This window comes from Osmerus mordax, chromosome 10 (assembly GCF_038355195.1).
Source record: "Osmerus mordax isolate fOsmMor3 chromosome 10, fOsmMor3.pri, whole genome shotgun sequence".
NCBI classification, from domain to species: domain Eukaryota; kingdom Metazoa; phylum Chordata; class Actinopteri; order Osmeriformes; family Osmeridae; genus Osmerus; species Osmerus mordax.
This window is the reverse complement of record NC_090059.1, coordinates 15,873,107-15,893,334: the sequence shown is the minus strand read 5'-3', so window position 1 is coordinate 15,893,334 and position 20,228 is coordinate 15,873,107. Positions and strand designations below refer to the sequence as shown.

The window sequence follows — 20,228 nt, the reverse complement described above, 5'->3', positions numbered from 1 at the left end:
CTCTTATCCAGAGCGACTTACAGTAAGTACAGGGACATTCTCCCCGAGGCAAGTAGGGTGAAGTGCCTTGCCCAAGGACACAACGTCATTTTGCACGGCCGGGAATCGAACTGCAACCTTCAGATGACTAGCCCGACTCCCTAACCGCTCAGCCACCTGACTCCCTGATTTCTATATAATGTCTGCTAAAGAGAATAATATTTTATATTACTAAACACAAGCAAATCAAAGGTTGGCCACTTACAAAATGTTTATTACACATTGTACTGTACAAATAATTACACCCCACTGAGGGGAATCATACATACCACAGAAATCTATTTTTAATTTAAAAAATAATTATGTAAGAGTATTGTATCACAAAAAGCAAAGCTTCCTGTATGAGAAAACTGCTTCATTCTTCACACCTGCTTCACACATTGGTCAACACCTTGTCTGCAATCTCTACAATCCAGGCTCTTATCTAGAGTGAGTGGAATAATATATAGCAAGGAGGCCTCATTATGAATATTAGCTTTGCATAATTTCATATTTTTAGATGGCCAGCTGTTGGGAACTACACAGTATTATAGTCAGGTTAAAATATGTCAAACCGAATTGTTTGAAATGGGCTTTGTCTATAGGTACATTCAGCTTCCCGTTCATGTGGGTGGTACAAGTCAGCGTTTTAGGTGTGTTAGCCAAAGTGTTGAATTTAGAATTATTCAGAATTCAGAAACGGTTTAATAAAACATAACAAAGAAGTGTGAAGTAATAGATGGAAAAACAACAACAGCAGAACGCCTAGAAATGTCCTGGCAGCTCAACCTGTTCATGTCCAGAACATGCTCAAGCTTTCTGAAGGCTGGCCAAGAGGATCTGTGCTATGCTGTTGATTGCACTGAAGGTGGCACTGTCAGGGAATGCTTGGATGAAGTCTTTGCCTTCCTCGATACTTCTGCTTAGAAGAGGATCCAGGGGTACAGAGCCTGTAATGGCAACACACACACACACACACAGAAATACACTGTTACCAAAACTCATAGTTTTATCTATCTCACACACTCTTACACGATGCTACCCCTTTCCTACATATGACACAGACACTGACGCTCATCTCATTGGCCAGCGACTCAGAAAGATCAAGTGTCCATCAGACATGGATACTGTGGTCTAGAGAGCAGTAGGTCATGTTGCTGGTATACAGTTCCTCTCAGAATCAAACACGCCGACCATCTTCTCCCTAGTCGTTCCAAGACAAGCCTGCATCAGCAGACCTACATTTTAATGGCTGGGGGCATTTCAAAATCAGTTGCTTCATTTGCAACCAATTGGCATTGGGTCATTTTCAAAGCTGGTGATTATTGAGTGGTAACAGAAACAGATCTATCCCCCCCCACCGCTCCCCCCCCCCCCCACCGCTCCCCCCCCCCCCCCCCCCACACACACACACACACAAACACTCCAGTTAAATTTAGACCGACCATTTTACCAGCAGTGCTCTGACGTAAAATGCCTGCTGAGGGCAGTGTTTGAAGCTGGCAGACAAGATGAATAGACTGCAGTGACATCTAGTGGTTGTATGTGGAAACAACCAGCATTCTTAAAGAAACAGGTCTTGATTCTCATTCCTACCTAGATATGCTGATTCAGTCAGTTTGGCCAGCTCTTCTCCTCCACCTTTGGAAAAGATGTTGCTGCATTCCTGAAAGTAAAAGCAGAACACCAGATTGGATGTGTTTTATAAATGGTCAGACTGTTACACTTATGTGTCAGATATCAGCACAACAAAGCACTCATAAGCTATTTTTACAGTTAAGAGCATGCTGCTTGCGGTAGAATTTTTTTTAAATGAAATAATACCAGAGATCAGCTGTCTGTATGGGATGTGTGTGTGTGTGTGTTTATTGGTGCGTTTTAATGAGTTTCACTCACTGAACAATGCGGACACACAAATCCACTCATGTTCTCCACTATGCCCAGGATTCGCAGGCCTGTCTTCTTACAGAAGGTGATCTCTCTCCTCACATCCCCCGTCGAGACAGCCTGCAGAGCCACATGTTCACTGGATGGCCCTCGGAGTGCAATGCTACAATGCTAGTCATCTACAAATGACTTTACAGATGTCCATAGATGTCAACTCACAAGGTACCAGGTAGAGATAGCACATATTTGAACAAAGCTTACACGGCACTACTAGATCTGTCTTGGTCGCCGCAGTGAACGATTTGGGGGGGGGGGGGGGGCGGGCGGGTTGCTGAAAGCATCTTTTGATAGACCATCTGATTCCTTTTTGATCTGATTTAAAACCATGTATTGTTTCTCTATTTCTATCAAAACATGTCATTTCTATTCCACCACAGGTATTAAGCTCCTCCCTTGTCAGACACTCCGCCGCCCCCCTGCAGCACCTGAGGTGTGGTGACCAGAATGGCGCCATCCACTTTGTGTTTCTTCAGGTTCTCCAGAACCGCCAGGTGTTCGTCAGACGTCCCAGGGGGCGTGTCCACCAGGAGAATGTCCAATTCACCCCACGCCACATCAGATACAAACTGGCCAATCAGAGCTAGGACAACATCAAATGATCGGGAAGTGAGACCACATTCATTCGTGATATGAGGGGGGGGGATATGCCCCATCCACATTACTTTAACTTTGAATGCAGTTTGAAAAGTGACAATCACAAATGCTTTTCAATGGTCTCAACTGAAGAAATCTTCCACAATCTTCCCCCCAAAAACTCCAGACTCCAGACTCTGGGCCCCAGTGAGAAAACAGCCTACCTGTCTTCTTGGGGCCCCTCCAGATCACAGCCTCGTCTGGGTCCTCCAGTAGGAAGCCTATGGACATGAGCGCAAGGCTCTTCTGGGCGTCTGTGTAGACGGGCACCCACCCCGAGTCACACTGGTGCACCTCTGGCCTGCCCACATTCAGCATGCGTGGAATACTGGGCCCACACAGGTCCACGTCTAGGATGCCAACCTGACACAGTGGGGAGCAGCGACAGACTTGTATCAGACCATCACATCTGGAATAAATTAATATACTCACACACACACAGTACATATGAGGCTCTCTTGCTCTAATCTGTTAATACAATCTCCTTTGTTGATGGCACCTATATCTCACCTTTTTGCCAACGTGTCTTAGAGCCAGTGCCAGCTCTGTGGTGAGGGTACTCTTGCCCACACCCCCTTTACCCGACAGCACTAACACCACATGCTGGACCTGAGACAAGTTACCACCATCTAAGAGACAGAGATCAGTTTTGTGGGCTGTATAAACACGTGTGGAGGTATGGATAAGAGGATATGAATATGAAATGTAATGTTCGATTAAATTGTAAAACTATGGCCCTCTACTTTATTGCAGACGACTTAAGGTTTAGTATTGTCAATGAAACATGAGGTAATTACAAATACTAATGAGTCAAGACAGTGTCATGACGTGTGCTGACCCCACATGGTAAGAAGAGTATTTATGCAATGTATTTACATTTAGTCTCCTTACACAAACACACAACGTCCAAGATTACTCAACTGTCCTAAACTATTACAGGAGTTGCATCAGCTTACGAGTTCAAAACCAAAGCAGCATTTTAATCATTATAGCTATTTAGATACATATAACTGACCTTACATTTACGGCTACTACTAGCCACTTACTGAGAATATAATACAAACCGTTGTTTTGTTCCATGATATATTTTCTTTTTTGGTCACTCTCATGCAGTTGAAAAATCACTTCCGCACATTTCTAAACCTCCCATCATCACATGATCGTTAAATATCCAATAGAAGATCAAGAATTGTGTTCAACACCCGCCTCTATATATGAACCAATGGATTGCCAGTGCGTTGGTCAGACAGTGTGCGTTTATAGCATGGTTTATTGAGGTCAAGATAAGAGTGCGCACATGTGCCTCAATAGGCCTACATCTGTGTACACATATTTATTAATATACATACCATTTTTATTTGAGCGATGACAACATTATTATATACTTTAGATTTTGTTTTACTATTCTTACTAGAGTGCCTTGCTTTCAGTTAATTTTTTATTACTTTGGTTTCTTCCCATGTCTACACTGTGCATTCCGCTTATGATACTTAGTTTTGGTTGAATAATGGGGCATACGAACGATTCAACATCGATGGCCACTCCTACATTTTATGAAAACAGACCTAGGCAATAACTATTTCCAATTACTTTCATTAAGACATTGGAGTCAACATCTCATTTTATCCGATCAGATTATACAGTCTATCTGTCATACTACAAACTCCTCCCTGTGCTTCCCTCTTACCCAATCACCGCTTGCTAAGGGCGTGCAAAAGTATTGTTTAGGTCTGGCGTGCGGAAAAATAGGCCATAGCGACGATCACCTGTCACTGGATACTTAGAAACGAGCGTTGGCATGCAAAATGAGTCACTGCAAGATAGTTCATAAGAAGACGACTATAAGGTAAGCGAAATCCAGTGGTGATCGTTTCACTCCAGATTATGAATAACTACATACATACCTTGGAGGAAATTCTATATTTGAGATTGACGCAAATCAAAAATCTTCATATGACTATAATTATTGCAGATGTCTTTTTTTGTTATAGTACACCAGCTATATTGTTTGCAATGTGTTTGTTCTTTAAAGGGTTTACATGTCTTAAATACATATGGGACATGTTTATAAAGTTCTATATCAAGTTCGTCGAAGTTATTTTTCTTCAAAATGTTCAGAAACTAGATAAGTTAATCTTTGCAACAACAAAACAAACATTTTGTTCTGTTTTAGTAAAGTGGGAAAAATGAATGGATGAATATATAAAACGTTTAAACGTTGTAAACCTTTACATGGACACCTACAGATGGAATGCGTACTTCATGCCTACTAATGGACTTAATAAACCTACATAAGCACTTTGAGATTTAAAACAATTATTATTATTTATTATTATTACCTGACCATATGAACTGACAAACAATATTATTTTGGACAGCTAAAGTGTAAACTAGTTTTATTTGAACTAAATTGCTTTGAAGTGTGTATATTATTCTCGACATACAAAATTAAGCTTTCTGCAGATTTGATTATTTTAACCTTAATGTGAAGAATTATCCTGCAGATAATGAAATCAAAGTCAAGCTTTTTAGGGTATACTATACGCATGTAGGAAAGAGATGGACCTTTTTATCTCTGGGCACTGTGTGGCTGGAGCAGGTGAGCAGTATGTAGGCTAAGCTGAGTTAAAGTGAGCACACCATGCTGTATAATCTACATTATTGGCAATTGTCTTGTGCACCTGTTTGGTCAGTACTCGCCACCTGTTCTGGTTGGTGTTATTGTTCACAAAGGCATGGGGTCAAGCTTAAGTTGCATTCCACCTCACATTCGGCTCACGTAACAACTATATCAGAAGCCTAAAGAAACTCAGCAATGTTATCGTTTGAATAAGTCATGGTCATTTTTTCCGTGAGATCCATTCAAGTCACTGTCCAGGTGTGCTGAGTTACTGGTGTTGGAGTTGTCCTGCATTCAAAGTCCTCGTCATTGAGGAGACCTCGTTTACCTGAGTGGGTCAAGGGTACAGGGAGGAATAAAGGAATACTGTTCATCATCGTTACCACGGTGAAGTCAGTGGATCAGCTGAAACACTATCAGTTTTCTGATAGTGAACCTGGTGTATCTGGTGAACCTACCAGACTGTGTTGCCAAAGTGGCACACCAGAAGGCGGGCAAAGGTTAAAGGTCAGACATACCCGTGGAAACAGTTCCTGGTGCCAACAGGGAGCGTATGGAACCAAAGGCAGAGAGACAGAAGTAGACCAGCATGTCGGAGTTCAGTCTAGGTGCCCTTTGATGTACAGCTGGCTACCGAAGTATTTCCCCAGCTCCTGGAAATGAGTAATGGGTTTTATTGCTTAAGAAAAGGTTGTAAGAAAGGTTTGACTGATACGAGTTGAGAAGCTACTGAAACAGCAGAGTTCAGGCCTGAACTCGTACTGAACTTAGACATGTCACAATCCAGCGTTTAATTATATACTTAAAATAACCTTTTTCCTTTTTCATTTGTTACTTTTCATGTGTTTTTCCTTCAAGAAAATGTGCATTGTTTTAGCAAACTGCACTTTGTTGCTAGCACAATCATTTGTGTGCATCACTGAAATATGTGGAGGTTTTTGGGGGGGGTCACATGAAATACTTATACTGCACATTTGAGAGATATTCACACCTCAACACTATTTCTGTCATGTGACCGATCCTACATATCCATATTCTGGTCCCTCAAGAGGGTCTTTTCTTCTGTTGGCTGGGAAGTAGGTCATGTAAGACATATAGGGTGTTTAACATGTGACTGAGGGAGGGAGTGAGGGAATGATTAAAAAAAGACACATACATTAAGAGACATAGCAATAAGGTTTTTTATTAAACAGAAAATAAATTATTAAAGCCAATGAACATTGAACTAAACGTTTTAAATTAAGACTTTATGAAACCATAACCATTAACACCTTTCTATATTTTAGTACTGTGTAGCATTTCAATTTCTTTGAAATTAACCTGTGAATCTATCAAGGATTTATTCAGGACCTTTTAATTCAGGATGCCTAATGCAACAAGTGGGATCGAAAAGTCTTCTCATGTGCTGTTGTTCCCTGTATTTAGAGCAGCCATGTTGAGGAGAAGCCGGAACCTTTGCGCTCGTCACAACTCGTGGAGCTCCGTGCGACAAGAGGCCGACAGCATGGCCGTGGTCCTGGCCTTCGAGAGCGAGGACTGGAGTACGGGGAGGACACAGGTTAGCAGAGGAGAACATGGAGAGAGAGAGAGAGAGACAGAGAGAGACAGAGAGAGAGAGACAGAAAGAGAGAGACAGAAACAGACAGAGAGAGAGAGAGAGAGACAGAGAGAGACAGAGAGAGAGAGAGACAGAAAGAGAGAGACAGAAACAGACAGAGAGAGAGAGAGAGAGAGAGAGAGAGAGAGAGAGAGAGAGAGAGAGAGAGACAGACAGACAGACAGACAGACAGACAGAGAGAGAGAGAGAGAGAGAGAGAGAGAGAGAGAGAGAGAGAGAGAGAGAGAGAGAGAGAGAGAGAGAGAGAGAGAGAGAGAGAGAGAGAGAGAGAGAGAGAGAGAGAGAGAGAGAGAGAGAGAGAGAGAGAGAGAGAGAGAGAGAGAGAGAGAGAGAGAGAGAGAGAGAGAGAGAGAGGTCAATTGCTGTGTGAGGTGTGAGGAGAGACTGGTGGACCTCAACAGTGTTGGGCAGTAAGATGAAACATTAAAAGAGAGAAAACATGACAGATGTGGAAAACAGGATGTGATCTCAAGACACTGAGGGAATGGTGGAGTTATGTGGGTTTTTCATTGGTGATAACTGCAGAGCACTAGTCATCAAAAATCCTAACTGTAACAGAGAGATAGAGGCATCCCCAATACAGCCTCGTGCTCACACCACCAGTAGTTTTCCACTGGGAGTTCAGCCGTCTCCCAATGACTATGGGGTCCCCCAAGGCCAGTATTTTTAACCATGGACTATTTTTACATGCTGGTAGAACGATCTCGCTCACCAATGGGAGTGACCGACGGCTCTGTGGGAGGGGAGCCACCCAGAGAGTCTTTAAAGAAGTCGGGAGAGGTTTTGTAGATGACAGTGGAAAGTTCTGGAAGCAGCTCCTTAGAATCTTGTGGGAACTGTCAGCTTTGCATTGTGGTGTCATCTAAACCGAGGTTATTTTACTCAAGACCACAAAGACCAGCATCCAGGGATTTGACTGTTTCCTCACAATTAGGGTTATCTTCTCTGTGCTGTGCTTGCCTGTTAGGCAGTTGTCTTTCTCCATGGCAACCTCTTTAAACCGCACTGTGTGTGCCGTGCATGCTACTCAGATCAGCGACTCCGACTCCGAAGTGGACTACCTTGCCCTCTCCCCAACGGTGGAGGATGTGGTTCCAGACACGGTCCCTGTGACAGGGGAGTCCTTCTGCCACTGTGACGCTCAGGAGGAGCCCAGACCTGGGGAGATTCTGCAGCTCAGTGACTGCGTCTGTGGGGAGGAGGACCAGGGTGAGTGAGGGGGTATATATATATATATATACGGACTGGGTCTGGACATGTGTGAAAGTGTGTGTAAGTGTGTTTTGTTGAGGCCTAATACAATTGACTTGATATTTGAACCTCAATCCCAATCCATATGACACATTTCTGCTAATATAAAAGACCACAGATTATATTATAGGTTTTTAAAGAAGAAATACTTAAATCAGAGTCAATGATATATTGTAACAAAGCATTATGTCCTATTCAGGAATAGTAGGTTACATGGAGGGGCATTACTACGTCTGAAATTATTTGAAATGACCTGGGTTGGAGTAACACAGTCCTTTTGGTGGCGAATGATAATTCTAATATTCTCCAATTCAAAACATAAATGCGTTATAATGTTCCATTGTCAGATAACTAATGTGAACAGACACGTAGCACAATTTGTAAAGATGTTGTCGTGACTCGTGACCTTTATTTTGAAAATCTGTTTTCAACCAAATATTTTTGGTCCTGGTCTTGTAGAAGTGGACTACACATTATGCGTAAAGTGTGCAACTTTCTCAAACGGCACCTTAACATTTACGTAATTAACTTTATCGTCAGTTTTGTTAGTTACTCCAGCAAGCCGAACCTACATTAGAAGAGAACCAGGAAGTAAAATGGCTGGTGTGTTCCTTTTAAACGTACTGTTGCTAATTAATGATTTCTGTCCAGATGTCAGCTTAACATCAAGTTATTAAACAAACCATCAGTTTACGTGATGCTTTATTTCAACAGGTTTTGATTGGGTGTGGGATGAGCGCAGTAAATCGAGCTCTGCGTTTCTGAGCTGTGACAACCGCAAAGTGAGCTTCCACTCCGAGTACAGCTGTGGGACTGCAGCTATCAGGGGCACCAAGGAGCTCTCGGACGGACAGCACTTCTGGGAGATAAAGATGACCTCGCCCGTCTATGGTACCGACATGGTAGGCACTTTAAATTAAACTTTAAATTATCTAGGTGTTAACCAGAATTATGAATGCCAATCGGTATTATTCAGGGATGTCAGACAGTTGCATTGATCAAATACCCATCCATATATGCAGTAGTGCGGTACAAACGTGCATTAACTAAACACAATTGGCAGTTTCTAGATACACAACTACGATTTTCACTTACTCTACTTTATCAGTCTTGCATATAAACTCTGTCTAAGTGTGACTTTAAGATATAAGTACATATTTAATGACCTACATTCCATTGCGGATTGTCTTAACTGTTTAGATGGTAGGCATTGGGACGTCCGAGGTCAGCATGGAGAAGTACCGACACAGTTTCTGTAGTATGCTTGGCACAGACGAGGACAGCTGGGGCCTTTCCTACACAGGCGAGTAACGACCAGAGCCACACTAATATCATATAAATATCAACGTTGTTAGAAGTAAACAGGGGTCCAATAGTACGCAGCCTACATTTGTAACAAACACTTGCTGCTTTGTTTTTGATTCAGGACCTGAAGCTTCTGTTGGCCTTGTGTGTTGCTATGCAGTTGCTATGCAGTTCTCAGCTCACATCTGTTGGTGCCCATCCCCACAGGGCTCTTACAGCATAAAGGTGACAAGATGAACTTCTCCTCACGCTTTGGCCAGGGGTCCATCATCGGCCTACACCTGGACACATGGCACGGCACTTTGACCTTCTACAAGAACCGACGTCGTATCGGTAAGTGCCACAGAGGAAGGCTGATTTGGGCGGAGATGAGGTGGTCCGAATGTTGTTCTGCGAAATGGTATTACTTTAATCAAGAACCATGTTTATTCAAGTTTGGCACAGTGGTGAGCAAAGTTGTGAGCATTCTGAAGTGACATGACCTATGTCTGTGTCCCTTCTCGTCCCCTCCCTGGACCTCAGGTGTGGCTGCCACCAGGCTGCAAAACAAGAAGTTCTACCCAATGGTGTGTTCCACCGCAGCCAGGAGCAGCATGAAGGTGATCCGGGCTTGTTACACCCCCACCTCCCTGCAGTACCTCTGCTGTGCCCGCCTGCGCCAGCAGCTCCCCAACTGCCCGGACACCCTGGGGGTCCTGCCCCTGCCCCCAGGCCTGCGTCAACTCCTCTACACCCAGCTGGGATGGGTCTTCAGCCTCAACAACCAGGCCACCGAAGGCCCCAAGCAGCCTGGGGACTTGCCTGAGGAAATTAGCTCCCCCCATAGCCCCTGCACCAGCCCTATGCCCACTCTCAGTGCCTGTTCTTCCCAAAGCTCCACCCCCAGCCCTATTCCTGATCCCTGTCAGCTCCATCACAGGGCACAAGCCTGCTCCTGCCCACCCACTCCTCCTGAGACAGAGTCTGACAGCGGTTTGTCAGAGCCAGAAGACTACCAGAGCAAAAGATTCCGCTGGACATGACTTGAATCTTCCCAACTCAACATGGGCACTTTACTATGCACCTTTTCCTGCATTGCCATGGCCATCTTTACGATGAAACAGTATGTAGAGGCTTCCTTAATTCCTGAGCTAATATTTTTGAGAGCGTTCTGAAAGGGGTGTCTTTTCACCCAAGTGTATTTCTGAGCACTATGCGGATGAACGTGGGGTGGGGAAGAGTCGGCAGGGTTGTGGGGTGGGAGGCTTTAGATTCACCCCACCGCTTGGGGGAGCAGAAAACAGACCTGACATCCAAAATTCAAATCACCTTCTCAATAGATACTGCCTGCAAATGTAGGCTCAGTCAATTGTAGCAAGTTTAGAACAGAGTGCGTTACTCTTCAAGTTCATATCTTAGTGTTTGTACGGTGCATCTCCAAGGAAACCTGGTTGCCAGATTTGTGCGTGCGAAGAGCCAACTCTTCGTTGTTCATGTAACACATGCCTTGATGAGAAAGTTATTGGTTTATTCATAGGGCCAATGCATAAACAAATGAGGTAGCCAGGCAGTTACTTTGTGATACACAATGGGGAATGGGGAAAATGATTTGTTCATACTGTTTGGACATTCTTGAAGTGTATTTTATACTGTGCATCAGTATAAATGCAGTGGTGGTGTGCCGTAGGGGTTTGTTTGTCTTTTTTAAATAATCTGATGCTCGTGTCGGTTGATTTTCATACCATGTGTACAGCCTTTCTTACTGAAGCAATTCTCAAATAAAAATATATAATCTTGCTATATGTACTTGTAGTGAAGGTTAACATGTTTTCATTGAATATTGTAAACAGAAGAACAGGCATTTACAAAATGTGTATTAACAAACATAACGTTCCTTCAGTGTGTGTGCAAACTGCCTGTACAAATGAACATCTAAGCAGTGAAGTGCATTTGAGGACTCTGTTCATCTAGAGATGCCTGAGTCAGAGAGGTAATCTCAGTTCAGATTAGTCCTAGTCCATCTGGTCTGCTCTATATCAGTCCCATATGATCCAAACAAGACCCAACTGGGCTTGTATTAGTCCAAACGAGTTTGTTCAAACGGCTCCGTGTCTGTTTCAGTCTAGGACCAGCTGAGGGTTCTGTGCAGTGAGGGAGCGGTAGACCCTGGTTGAGATCTCCGGCCCGATTCGTCTCTCCTTCCCCCCACTCTTCACCAGGATCCCGGCCAGCAGCCCCCTCCTTTCCTCCTCAGTCGCCACACCCTCGTAGGCCTGGGGGTGCGTGATACGAAATTAGGATATTACAGCACAACATCAACAGGAAAACTTGTCTTAAAAATGAAATAGTTTCAAAAGAACAACAAAAACGTTTATGGTTTGAAAGATGGCACACAAACCGGACAAAGACCCTTGACTACATCCTTACTGACTGTGCATGTTATCCAGCACAACGGTCTTCTTCATGGCTGTGGTATTATCTGAGCATGACTCTGTACCTGCAGCAGCAGCCAGGGTGAAGGGTACGCCGCGACCAGAGCAGAGGCCACCGCTGGGCTGACCCGGTTCAGCTGCTGGATCTGTCTGCTCCACACCTGGCCCAGCCCGGACCCGTCCCTCTCCACACGCGCCCCACTGGCCCACGACCCGTCCACACAGAACGGCAGCTCCACTCGCTCGGTCAGCCGTCTGATGGGACGAGCCAATCAAACACACAGATCTTAACCCGTGTGTTATCTTCGGGTCATTCTGACCCATCAGTTGTTGTGACCCACCGTCGTATTGCGACAACTTTACTGCATACAAAAACAAAGTGAAGCATTTTCTTTTAACCGTTGGGGCTGTCTCAGACCCCCCACATTGCGAAGGTTAAAAGAAAATTATTTTTATTTGTTTTTGTATTGGGTAAACACAACGATGGTTCGTTATGAACCTTTGGGTCATGTGACCCGAAGGCAGCACAAGGGTTAAATCGCAGCTTGGAGCCCAATCGTGTTTGATAGGACTCGCACGTTAACTCCCGAATGAGCAACCACAAACATTTCGTTTGATTGTTCCTTTTTTTTGTCCTATTGTGTTATGTGTAAATATGACCAATATTTTGACTGGATCTACTAATGTTATGCTTGAAATTATTTGTGTGAGGAACACATGTCAGAGGGTTCCTACTTGAAGGGTCGTTTGGACAAGGCCTTGGTAACCGAGCACACGTGGTCTGTCACTTCCTGCCAACCGTCTAAGAACGCCACGGAGACGTTCCTGTACAGCTGCAGGTACACCAGCACCTGTAAGGACAGAGACCACCGTTGGTCAAATATAATATGAAAATATTGTGAAATATGAGAAGTACATTTGCTTTAGCCAAGGTTAGTGAAAAAACTGATACGTGCCATCAATCTGTGTTTGATGTCAAACACACTTGTATTGATGTATTTAAATCAATCAGCTTGCCTCTTCAATATCCAGAATTAGATCCTTCGTCCCCAACCGAGATAGTAGTGTTTGTCTTATTGCATGTCCCCTGGGAAAATAACAGTGGGCATTATGAAAATATATGAAAAATACAGTTGGTGTTCATCATAGTCAAATCAAGACTTACCAGCTACCTGGACAGGACCCCAGCACCAAGACAGTGACCACCATCTTGGTGTTAGAGTTCAGACACTCAAGCAGAGGCCGGAGAACTGACTTCATTTCCAACTCTTCCCCATCACTCTGAAGAGTCTGGGATGGCAACACAAGATGGCTACTCAACACCCAATGCATATTGAAGCATATTGAAAACTATCCCTTCCCTCCCTGGGTGGGGTGGTTACCTGTTTCACACAGACCACCATGTCCATGAAGTCACTGAGGCTCAACACCAGCAGTGTCTGTTCCTCCTCCACAGGTCCATCAGCTTCATCACACTGGAAACACAGATTCACACACACGTGGTTAAGAGTTTGTGAATACACAACACCTCTGGCAGTGGGATAAAAGTACTATGCTATGCCTACATTACCTGGGGAAGATCTCTGGTCCAAGTGATGCTTTGAGGGAGCTTCTGAGACAGGACGCTGAACCTCCACTCAAACGCAGACAAGGTCCCCAGCAAGATGTCTGATCCCTCCTCCTGCAAAAGAGCTAGAAGGGAAACACAGACAGTCCCATCAATACACACGTGCAGTCTGTGTTTTAACGCAGATTACATCCATGTGCAGCCGACCCCGCTGCCTCATTCGAGACACTTCTATCACCTGGGTCGATGAAGACAGTCAGGCACTTGAGACAGTTCACTGGCCTGTAGCTCTTCAGACGTTCTGCTGCATCGTTCCTCGTTTGCTGTTCCAAACGTTTCTGCTCCTTCTCTTTGGTTTTGGATACCCGAAGTTGTTCTCTGGCTTTCTTCCTTTCATCGGCCTTCTCTCTATCAGCCTCCATCTCCTCTCTGCTCCGACGTTTTCTTCCAGGACTTGGGGTGCTTGACCGTGCAGGTGGTAGAGGAGGCGCCAAAGCATCTTGTCTAGGTTCACCTTGGGTTGTTGAACTAGATTGTTGGCCGTCTTTATTATGATCATTGTCTTTCTGTTTGACGACGGTATAGCTAGATGCTGTTATATTACTGTCATCTTGAACATATGCGACTAAACACTCGGGTTGTGTTTCAATGTCGCTATCGTTCTCAGATTCTGATATCTCCCATGTTTTGGCTCTTTTCAAAACACGTGCCATTTCTCTCAGAAACAAAATATGCACATGGCAAGACTCAAATCACTCCTGAAACGACTTGCACGATATTGGCAGAGAATGTCTAATATTGGCACTGACTAGCACTGAACTTCGTAATACCTGCATGTTCCCATCCGACGGTGTACAGTGAGGGACAAATACCACTCGGTAACCCTCCCCATTCTTGGGATTAGAAATCATTAATTGGTAACATGTCGGGCATTGACGCAGAAGCTGCACCACCCTTAATAGGCTATAGGTGTTCTCAAATTGGATTAAATAGCTCTACTCGGGTAAAGAACGTGGTAATGTTGTCCTTGCATGCACTCGTTTGAATACATCAACAACATGTGATCCCAAGGTATTCTAGAATCTAGAGCATTGCAGGCCAGATCACAATGAATCAGGCAGTTTTCAATTTTGATGCAAATTATGTAAAACGCAAACGATTGATTGCTAGCGAATTACTACACGTGTAAATATAGATCGAATGAAGCTACAATCGTGCCCATATATTCAACCAGTGCAGGTTTAATCCAACGCCGAATTGTGCAACCGAGGATATGACGTCGGCGCACGAGGACAGTAAACGTTCTTCTCAACCCACTGCGCTAGACCAGCGATTTACAAAACATGTGTGCTGGCCACATTTATTGTTTTACATACTGATTTGGATCCGCATAGTTATGTGTATCTACGTGCACAGCCTGGGTAGGGCTGAATAAGCAACAGCAGTATTGACTCATGTAAACAAAACAACTAGTTAAATGAACGTTTAACAAGCGGCTTTCGTGCTCTCTTCGTCATGGCCCAGCCTGCTGAAAAAGGTAGCTTTGCTAAATTGCTTCATATTTTGAGTATTTCTTACTCAGACATGGTATTTGTTGTCACCAGATTCAGTCTGTTCCCTTTGAACTGCAAATTCATCAAATTTTTTGCATGAGCAGGTTAAATGTGTAGCTATCCTACTACTTTTTTCAACGAAAGTTTCACATTTTCTGACTATACTATTGACGTTTTGACTAACCATCAATTAAACATATTTTGTAGTTGACAGTATTAGAATTAATCACAACTGTCACAATGTGTTAACCATATGCGCCTTTATTTCCAGCGTACTATCGCTTTGTGGTTTTGTTTTTCAACTGTCTGCTCACGTTTGGGTCGTACTTTTGCTTCGACATCCCCAGTGTACTGCAGGACCAGTTCCAAGGGGTAAGAAACAATGAAATACTAAACTGCCCATTTAGGAGTGAAATATGTATTCATATAATATAAATATGCACTTGCTTTCCTTCCATGACACGAACATTCTTTTCTTATAGTAGACTAAACCTTAATAACTATATTATGTTTAAACGTTGAGACACTGAGGTCACCTTGCTCAGTAAAGCTTGGGTTTATATTGCGAAAGTCAACTTATTTCCCTCTACCCAGAACTTGACGTGTAGTAATACCACAGTGATCAATGGCACAGTGGACTGTGTGGAAGGACTGGGGATGACCCCTCAGGAGTACAACCTGCTGTATGCTATCTATGCATGGACGTGAGTACCACACAGATGTCCAGCAGAACTACAGACACATGAAGAGGCCTTGTGAGTTTTCACACTCGTTGTGTGAAGACTTTTGTTGAAATGTGTTTGATTTTGACTCAAGAAATACAAATTTTCCGCACATCACAGTCAGTTATACGTTTGCTAGTTGGCATGCTGTACTCTGTATAGTTTTGTGTATCATAGCCTTGTTGTTGTAATTTGGACAGGAATGCAGTGGTGGTGATAATGGCAGGGTTCCTGATTGACAAGCTGGGAAACCGCTGTGAGTGAATTTTTCTCCATAGAGATTCATCTACTAATCAAAACCACAAAGAACTTATCTTGCCTTTGTTTGCAGTGTATTGATGTAACCCCCCCCCCTCATCTCTCTCTCAAACACAACCTATCTACCTATCTCTCTCTCTCTCTCTTCATCCCTCTGCAGTCGGGGTCTTTCTTTTCTCCTTCCTATGTGTGCTGGGCGCCGCCATCTTTGCTCTGGGCTCTCACTTCAAAGGGACAGAATACCTGCTGCCCCTCATGCTCACTGGACGACTGCTGTTCGGCTCAGGGAACGGATCCCTCACCAGTAAGACCACAGCGCCGTCTCTGCTACACTGCCAGCACTGCGCTGGAAGCTCCCAGGAAACTTGGTGGCTGAGCGGTTAGGGAATCGGGCTAGTAATCAGAAGGTTGCTGGTTCGATTCTGGCCGTGAAAAATGACGTTGTGTCCTTGGGCAAGGCACTTCACCCTACTTGCCTCGGGGGAATGTCCCTGCAAGTCGCTCTGGATAAGAGCGTCTGCTAAATGACTAAATGTAATGAAACGTCTCACAATCCATTGTGAAATCAGAGTGTGAATGTGAGGGATCGACCGTGAGCGCTCATCATAAAAAGCTTGTCCCTGCGGATCGGATTATCTCTTTTAATTGAGACCTTAATTTGAATGTGACCTCGCCTACTTACGTCCGTCTCTGCATGCTCTGTGTCAGTTGTCCAGAACCGCATCACGGCCTTCTGGTTCCGGGGGAAGGAGTTGGCCCTGGCCTTCGGTCTGACGCTGGCCTTCTCACGCCTGGGGTCTGTTCTCAACTTCTTCCTGACCCAGAAATTTGAAGCGCAATACGGCATGCAGTGGACCTTATGGGGAGGTAGGATATCCATAGATTCGGCTCTACAATTAACACATTTTTTTAAATATTTCTCCATAGAAAGTGTGTCATTTTTATTTGCAGTTAACCTGTGTCTGGCAATTAGAGATTGAGATGGGTAGTGTTGATAGGAGATGGGACAAAATCCTCAGTCTGTACAGTTCAAATGGTTAACACAGACGTGTGCTGTGTTGGTGTGAATTTGATCTGAGAGAGACGGTGTTTATATGTTGTGTGATTACGGTTCGAAGGGTTTCATCTTATTCTGTGTGTGTTTGTGTCTGTAGGTGCTTTCTTGTGTGTCCTGGGTTTCCTTTCAGCCATCACAGTCAGCATCCTGGACAAGGTAGGCATGAAGCAGTTGGGACTGGACGGGGCCATCCAGGAAGAGTCACGCAAAGTGGTGAGTGACAGACCCCGCTCAATGGCCTGATTCCAATATGAATACATGTGCACTTCACTGGAACCTTGTTTCTCTCGGTTTTGAGATGTTCCTACGGTGATTGGCAGTTCTGTTTGACTTTGTGTGTGTTCTCTGTAGAGGGTGCAGGATGTGAAGCTCCTGTCTCTCCGGTACTGGCTGCTGGTTCTCACCATCATGTTCTTTTACAATGGCATCTTCCCCTTCATTGCTGATGCCAGGTATGGAGACACTCATTGACAACATTTAGTTGTGTGAACATGCAGTGGTTCAACATTTTCACACACAGATACCCGTGTGGAGTTAACTATAAACTTGCTAATAGGCTTCTGTTGTTGTGTATGTCCTCCTGACCTCCACAGTAAGTTCATTCAAGATAAATACAGTGGCTACAGTCAGAAGGAGGCTGCCTACATCGCTGGTGCTGTTTATGACAGCTCCCTAATCCTGTCAGCCAGCGTAGGCATTCTCATCGTAAGTCCCCGCGACGCTGTCAAAACCTAACACAAGACCAGCTACAAATTCCTCAACCATGTTTCCACGATCTAAACGTTGTCGAAGTTTCGTAACAATGTTTTTGTTCCGTTATGTTGTGCACACAGGACTGCGTGGGCTTGCGTGGGGTCTTTGCTTTGTTGTGTGCTGTCCTCACGCTGCCTGTGTTCGGTCTCCTGGCCTTCACCTTCGTCCCCCCCCTCGTCTCCACCATCTGGCTCGGAGTCACCTACTCCTTCGCTGCTGTGGGTCCATCTACCTATACACCACATCACCTGTGTCCTCTGATGGGCACCACTGTACACATTGCATGCATTTCTTTGTAATGCATTGACTCATTTTATGTATTTATTTTATTAATTCCTTCCCCCCCCCATCAGGCAAGTATGTGGCCCTCTATTCCCCTGGTGGTCCCTCAGGCAACTCTTGGGACAGCTATGGGGCTTGCCACTTCAGTACAGATGATTGGTATTGGTGTGTCTAATCTTGTAGTCGGGCAGATTTTGGGCACCAAGTCTAGGTAAACATACAGTCAACCTTAGGACCTCTCTATTAAAGTAATTTGAAGTTATATTACCTCCTAATGATAATTGTTAGCCTGCGGTATTATTGGTCATGGGTTGTGTGTTGACACTGTTTTCCCCTGTTTGTTCAGCGATGCTAAGATTCCTTTGTGGCGTTGGCAGAGGATGATGATCTTCATGCTGGCTAACACCATTGCCTGCATCGTCACCTCTGTGCTTCTCAACATCGTGGACCACCGCCAGGTCAGTGAACAGAACTGTGTTTCCTTGAATTAAACTGACTATTTACTCTGTTGTTCATAACCTAGGTCTGCTCTAGTAGTAAATGTCCCTGTCTTGTTTATCCAGGGTGGAACTCTGAATAAGACCACCAAGAGATCTGGGGCCCCAGCGCCACTCACCAGTGGACCCAGCGACCAAGAACCACTGGTACAGGGAGAAGAAGGCCCCGACGAGAGAGAGGAAGAGTCGGCTCGATCTCCCTCTGTCAACAGCTCCTAATGTTTTTGGTAGTTGTCAGGATTCCGCCTCAGATGTTGTAAATGTTCTGAATTATTGTATCTGACAGGGATATATTATTCCCATCTATGTGCCAGTGTATACCTTACCCTGTGTTTTAGTTGTTTTTCAATTTGCTTTCTCATGGCATGCTAGTTTCAGATGGCTCCAAACAGGAATTACATGAGAAACACACACCTTAGAAATGTCATCCTCGCCTCACTGTTGTGCCTCTGAGAAGATGAATAATGTTTTCTTAACACTGCTTCCTAATTCTGTAGATTCTTCTTCTCATATCAGACTAAAAACATTTATTTTTTTCAGAGTCGTGCTTCAGTAGCTGTTAGTCAGCTGGTTTTACTTATCACAGCGCTAGTCATGTTCTCCTGATCTTGCACACTAAATGTCCTTTAATTGATGTTGACATGATTTTTTAGGTCAACATTTCAGAACAGAGAGCATACCTTTCATTCAGAGTTATTATCACAGCCCTGGAAATTATGATGTAATTCTAAAACAAACCAATGCAGGTTTTTGGTTCATACCTTTCCTTTAGGATGTGATAACTGGTTGGATTTAATGCTGTCAAGCCTGTAGGCCTACCCAATTTGGTATTATTAAGATTTTGTGAGATATTAACAAATATTTTAGCTTTAGACTAATCAATATTATAAACAATCACTTTGGTGCCATGTGATGAGATTTCAGACGGTATTTCTGTTATGCCGTGATTTACTGCTTTTTATGCCTGCTGCAGAATTCGCGAGACAAAACGCGAGTAGGCTGAAGTTGCTGTTGTAGGCTCATGACGGTTTGATCTGTCTACAATAAACTACAAAAAGGGATGTCGTTTTTTATACGGTCAAGCTGAATAAAATGTTGGTTATTAAATGTTTGGTTTTATCTTGTATAGCTTTGTTTTGAAATGTAATAATTGGTCAGATATTTTATACTACTGTAATATTACGTAATCTTTCTGTTAAGAGAAGACCTGAGCCATTAAAGACAAGACTCACCCAAACAACAGTGTTATGTTTATTAATGAAATCTAAAGAGCTCTCTTTCAGTTGCTAATACAAAGAGCCACGAAATAAGAATAATGGCTTTCATTGGCTAACGTTCAAAGCCGGAAATGCAACTATCGGCCAATCACAATCACGTAGCAGACTTTTCAAACCTGCCCCGCCATGTTTGTTTTTTGTTGCTTTTTAGTCATAGCTAGCAAGGGACTCTCAGTAACATCTGAATCAGTCTGACCGTAAATTAGTGGGGTATTTTGTAGCATATTCGTTTTTCTGTCATTTTAAAAGGTAGGCTAAGACCAAAACTTAAAAAACGTTTGCGGCGGCTAGACTCTGCTGCGTCTTGCTCGTCTTCTAGAGAGCCTAGCTTGCTAGCCAGATTGCCAAACGTTCATGCATCGATTACGATTAGACATTTTGTTATGTTTTGTAATATTTAGTTTTCTGAAAACTAATTACACACAAGTTGTTTCATACGATATGTCGTGGTTACCTAAT

General features: G+C 43.8%; 4 protein-coding genes across 5 annotated transcripts; 2 read left to right on the top strand and 2 right to left on the bottom strand.

The window, feature by feature from the left end:
* Positions 1–234: 234 nt before the first annotated feature.
* On the bottom strand, positions 235–3,731 carry nubp2 (nucleotide binding protein 2 (MinD homolog, E. coli)). Of its 2 annotated transcripts, none has more exons than XM_067244706.1 (7): positions 3,663–3,731; positions 3,109–3,227; positions 2,763–2,961; positions 2,391–2,545; positions 1,915–2,025; positions 1,615–1,684; positions 235–968 (listed from the first exon to the last, which is right to left on the bottom strand). In XM_067244706.1, exons 1-7 carry the CDS (start codon positions 3,676–3,678, stop codon positions 829–831), a joined length of 810 nt encoding a protein of 269 aa, XP_067100807.1. In that variant the 5' UTR covers positions 3,679–3,731; the 3' UTR covers positions 235–828. The 2 variants fall into 2 exon arrangements, with proteins under 2 accessions (XP_067100807.1, XP_067100806.1); XM_067244705.1 differs by having other exon boundaries at positions 3,109–3,254; positions 3,663–3,721.
* Positions 3,732–4,371: 640 nt separating this feature from the next.
* spsb3b (splA/ryanodine receptor domain and SOCS box containing 3b) lies at positions 4,372–11,168 on the top strand. Its single transcript, XM_067245434.1, has 7 exons — positions 4,372–4,444; positions 6,644–6,776; positions 7,868–8,045; positions 8,802–8,989; positions 9,288–9,390; positions 9,600–9,725; positions 9,915–11,168. Exons 1-7 carry the CDS (start codon positions 4,404–4,406, stop codon positions 10,412–10,414), a joined length of 1,269 nt encoding a protein of 422 aa, XP_067101535.1. The 5' UTR covers positions 4,372–4,403; the 3' UTR covers positions 10,415–11,168.
* On the bottom strand, positions 10,879–14,557 carry LOC136950913 (probable crossover junction endonuclease EME2). The gene is made up of 8 exons (XM_067245433.1): positions 13,609–14,557; positions 13,374–13,495; positions 13,186–13,278; positions 12,969–13,093; positions 12,821–12,890; positions 12,539–12,654; positions 11,869–12,058; positions 10,879–11,644 (listed from the first exon to the last, which is right to left on the bottom strand). Exons 1-8 carry the CDS (start codon positions 14,081–14,083, stop codon positions 11,489–11,491), a joined length of 1,347 nt encoding a protein of 448 aa, XP_067101534.1. The 5' UTR covers positions 14,084–14,557; the 3' UTR covers positions 10,879–11,488.
* Positions 14,558–14,791: 234 nt separating this feature from the next.
* On the top strand, positions 14,792–19,720 carry mfsd1l (major facilitator superfamily domain containing 1-like). Its single transcript, XM_067244945.1, has 13 exons — positions 14,792–14,907; positions 15,195–15,295; positions 15,518–15,627; positions 15,846–15,901; positions 16,064–16,207; positions 16,612–16,770; positions 17,058–17,173; positions 17,312–17,412; positions 17,554–17,665; positions 17,794–17,931; positions 18,067–18,206; positions 18,342–18,453; positions 18,559–19,720. The coding sequence occupies exons 1-13, from the start codon at positions 14,886–14,888 to the stop codon at positions 18,709–18,711; spliced, it is 1,464 nt and encodes a 487-aa protein (XP_067101046.1). The 5' UTR covers positions 14,792–14,885; the 3' UTR covers positions 18,712–19,720.
* Positions 19,721–20,228: the final 508 nt, after the last annotated feature.

Excerpts from the sequence above, each read along its gene's own strand:
- mfsd1l (XM_067244945.1), top strand. The coding sequence starts at position 14,886 with ATGGCCCAGCCTGCTGAAAAAG. Across the intron at positions 14,908-15,194 it reads GGCCCAGCCTGCTGAAAAAG|CGTACTATCGCTTTGTGGTT; the intron begins GTAGCTTTGCTA and ends CTTTATTTCCAG. Across the intron at positions 15,296-15,517 it reads TGCAGGACCAGTTCCAAGGG|AACTTGACGTGTAGTAATAC; the intron begins GTAAGAAACAAT and ends CCCTCTACCCAG.
- LOC136950913 (XM_067245433.1), bottom strand. The coding sequence starts at position 14,083 with ATGGCACGTGTTTTGAAAAGAGCCAAAACATGGGAGATATCAGAATCT. Across the intron at positions 13,496-13,608 it reads GACTGTCTTCATCGACCCAG|CTCTTTTGCAGGAGGAGGGA; the intron begins GTGATAGAAGTG and ends TTTCCCTTCTAG. Across the intron at positions 13,094-13,185 it reads TGGTGGTCTGTGTGAAACAG|ACTCTTCAGAGTGATGGGGA; the intron begins GTAACCACCCCA and ends TTGCCATCCCAG.
- nubp2 (XM_067244705.1), bottom strand. Across the intron at positions 2,546-2,762 it reads GAGGGGCCCCAAGAAGACAG|CTCTGATTGGCCAGTTTGTA; the intron begins GTAGGCTGTTTT and ends ATGTTGTCCTAG. Across the intron at positions 969-1,614 it reads GACTGAATCAGCATATCTAG|GCTCTGTACCCCTGGATCCT; the intron begins GTAGGAATGAGA and ends TTGCCATTACAG.
- spsb3b (XM_067245434.1), top strand. The coding sequence starts at position 4,404 with ATGAGTCACTGCAAGATAGTTCATAAGAAGACGACTATAAG. Across the intron at positions 8,046-8,801 it reads CTGTGGGGAGGAGGACCAGG|GTTTTGATTGGGTGTGGGAT; the intron begins GTGAGTGAGGGG and ends TTATTTCAACAG. Across the intron at positions 9,391-9,599 it reads CTGGGGCCTTTCCTACACAG|GGCTCTTACAGCATAAAGGT; the intron begins GCGAGTAACGAC and ends CCATCCCCACAG.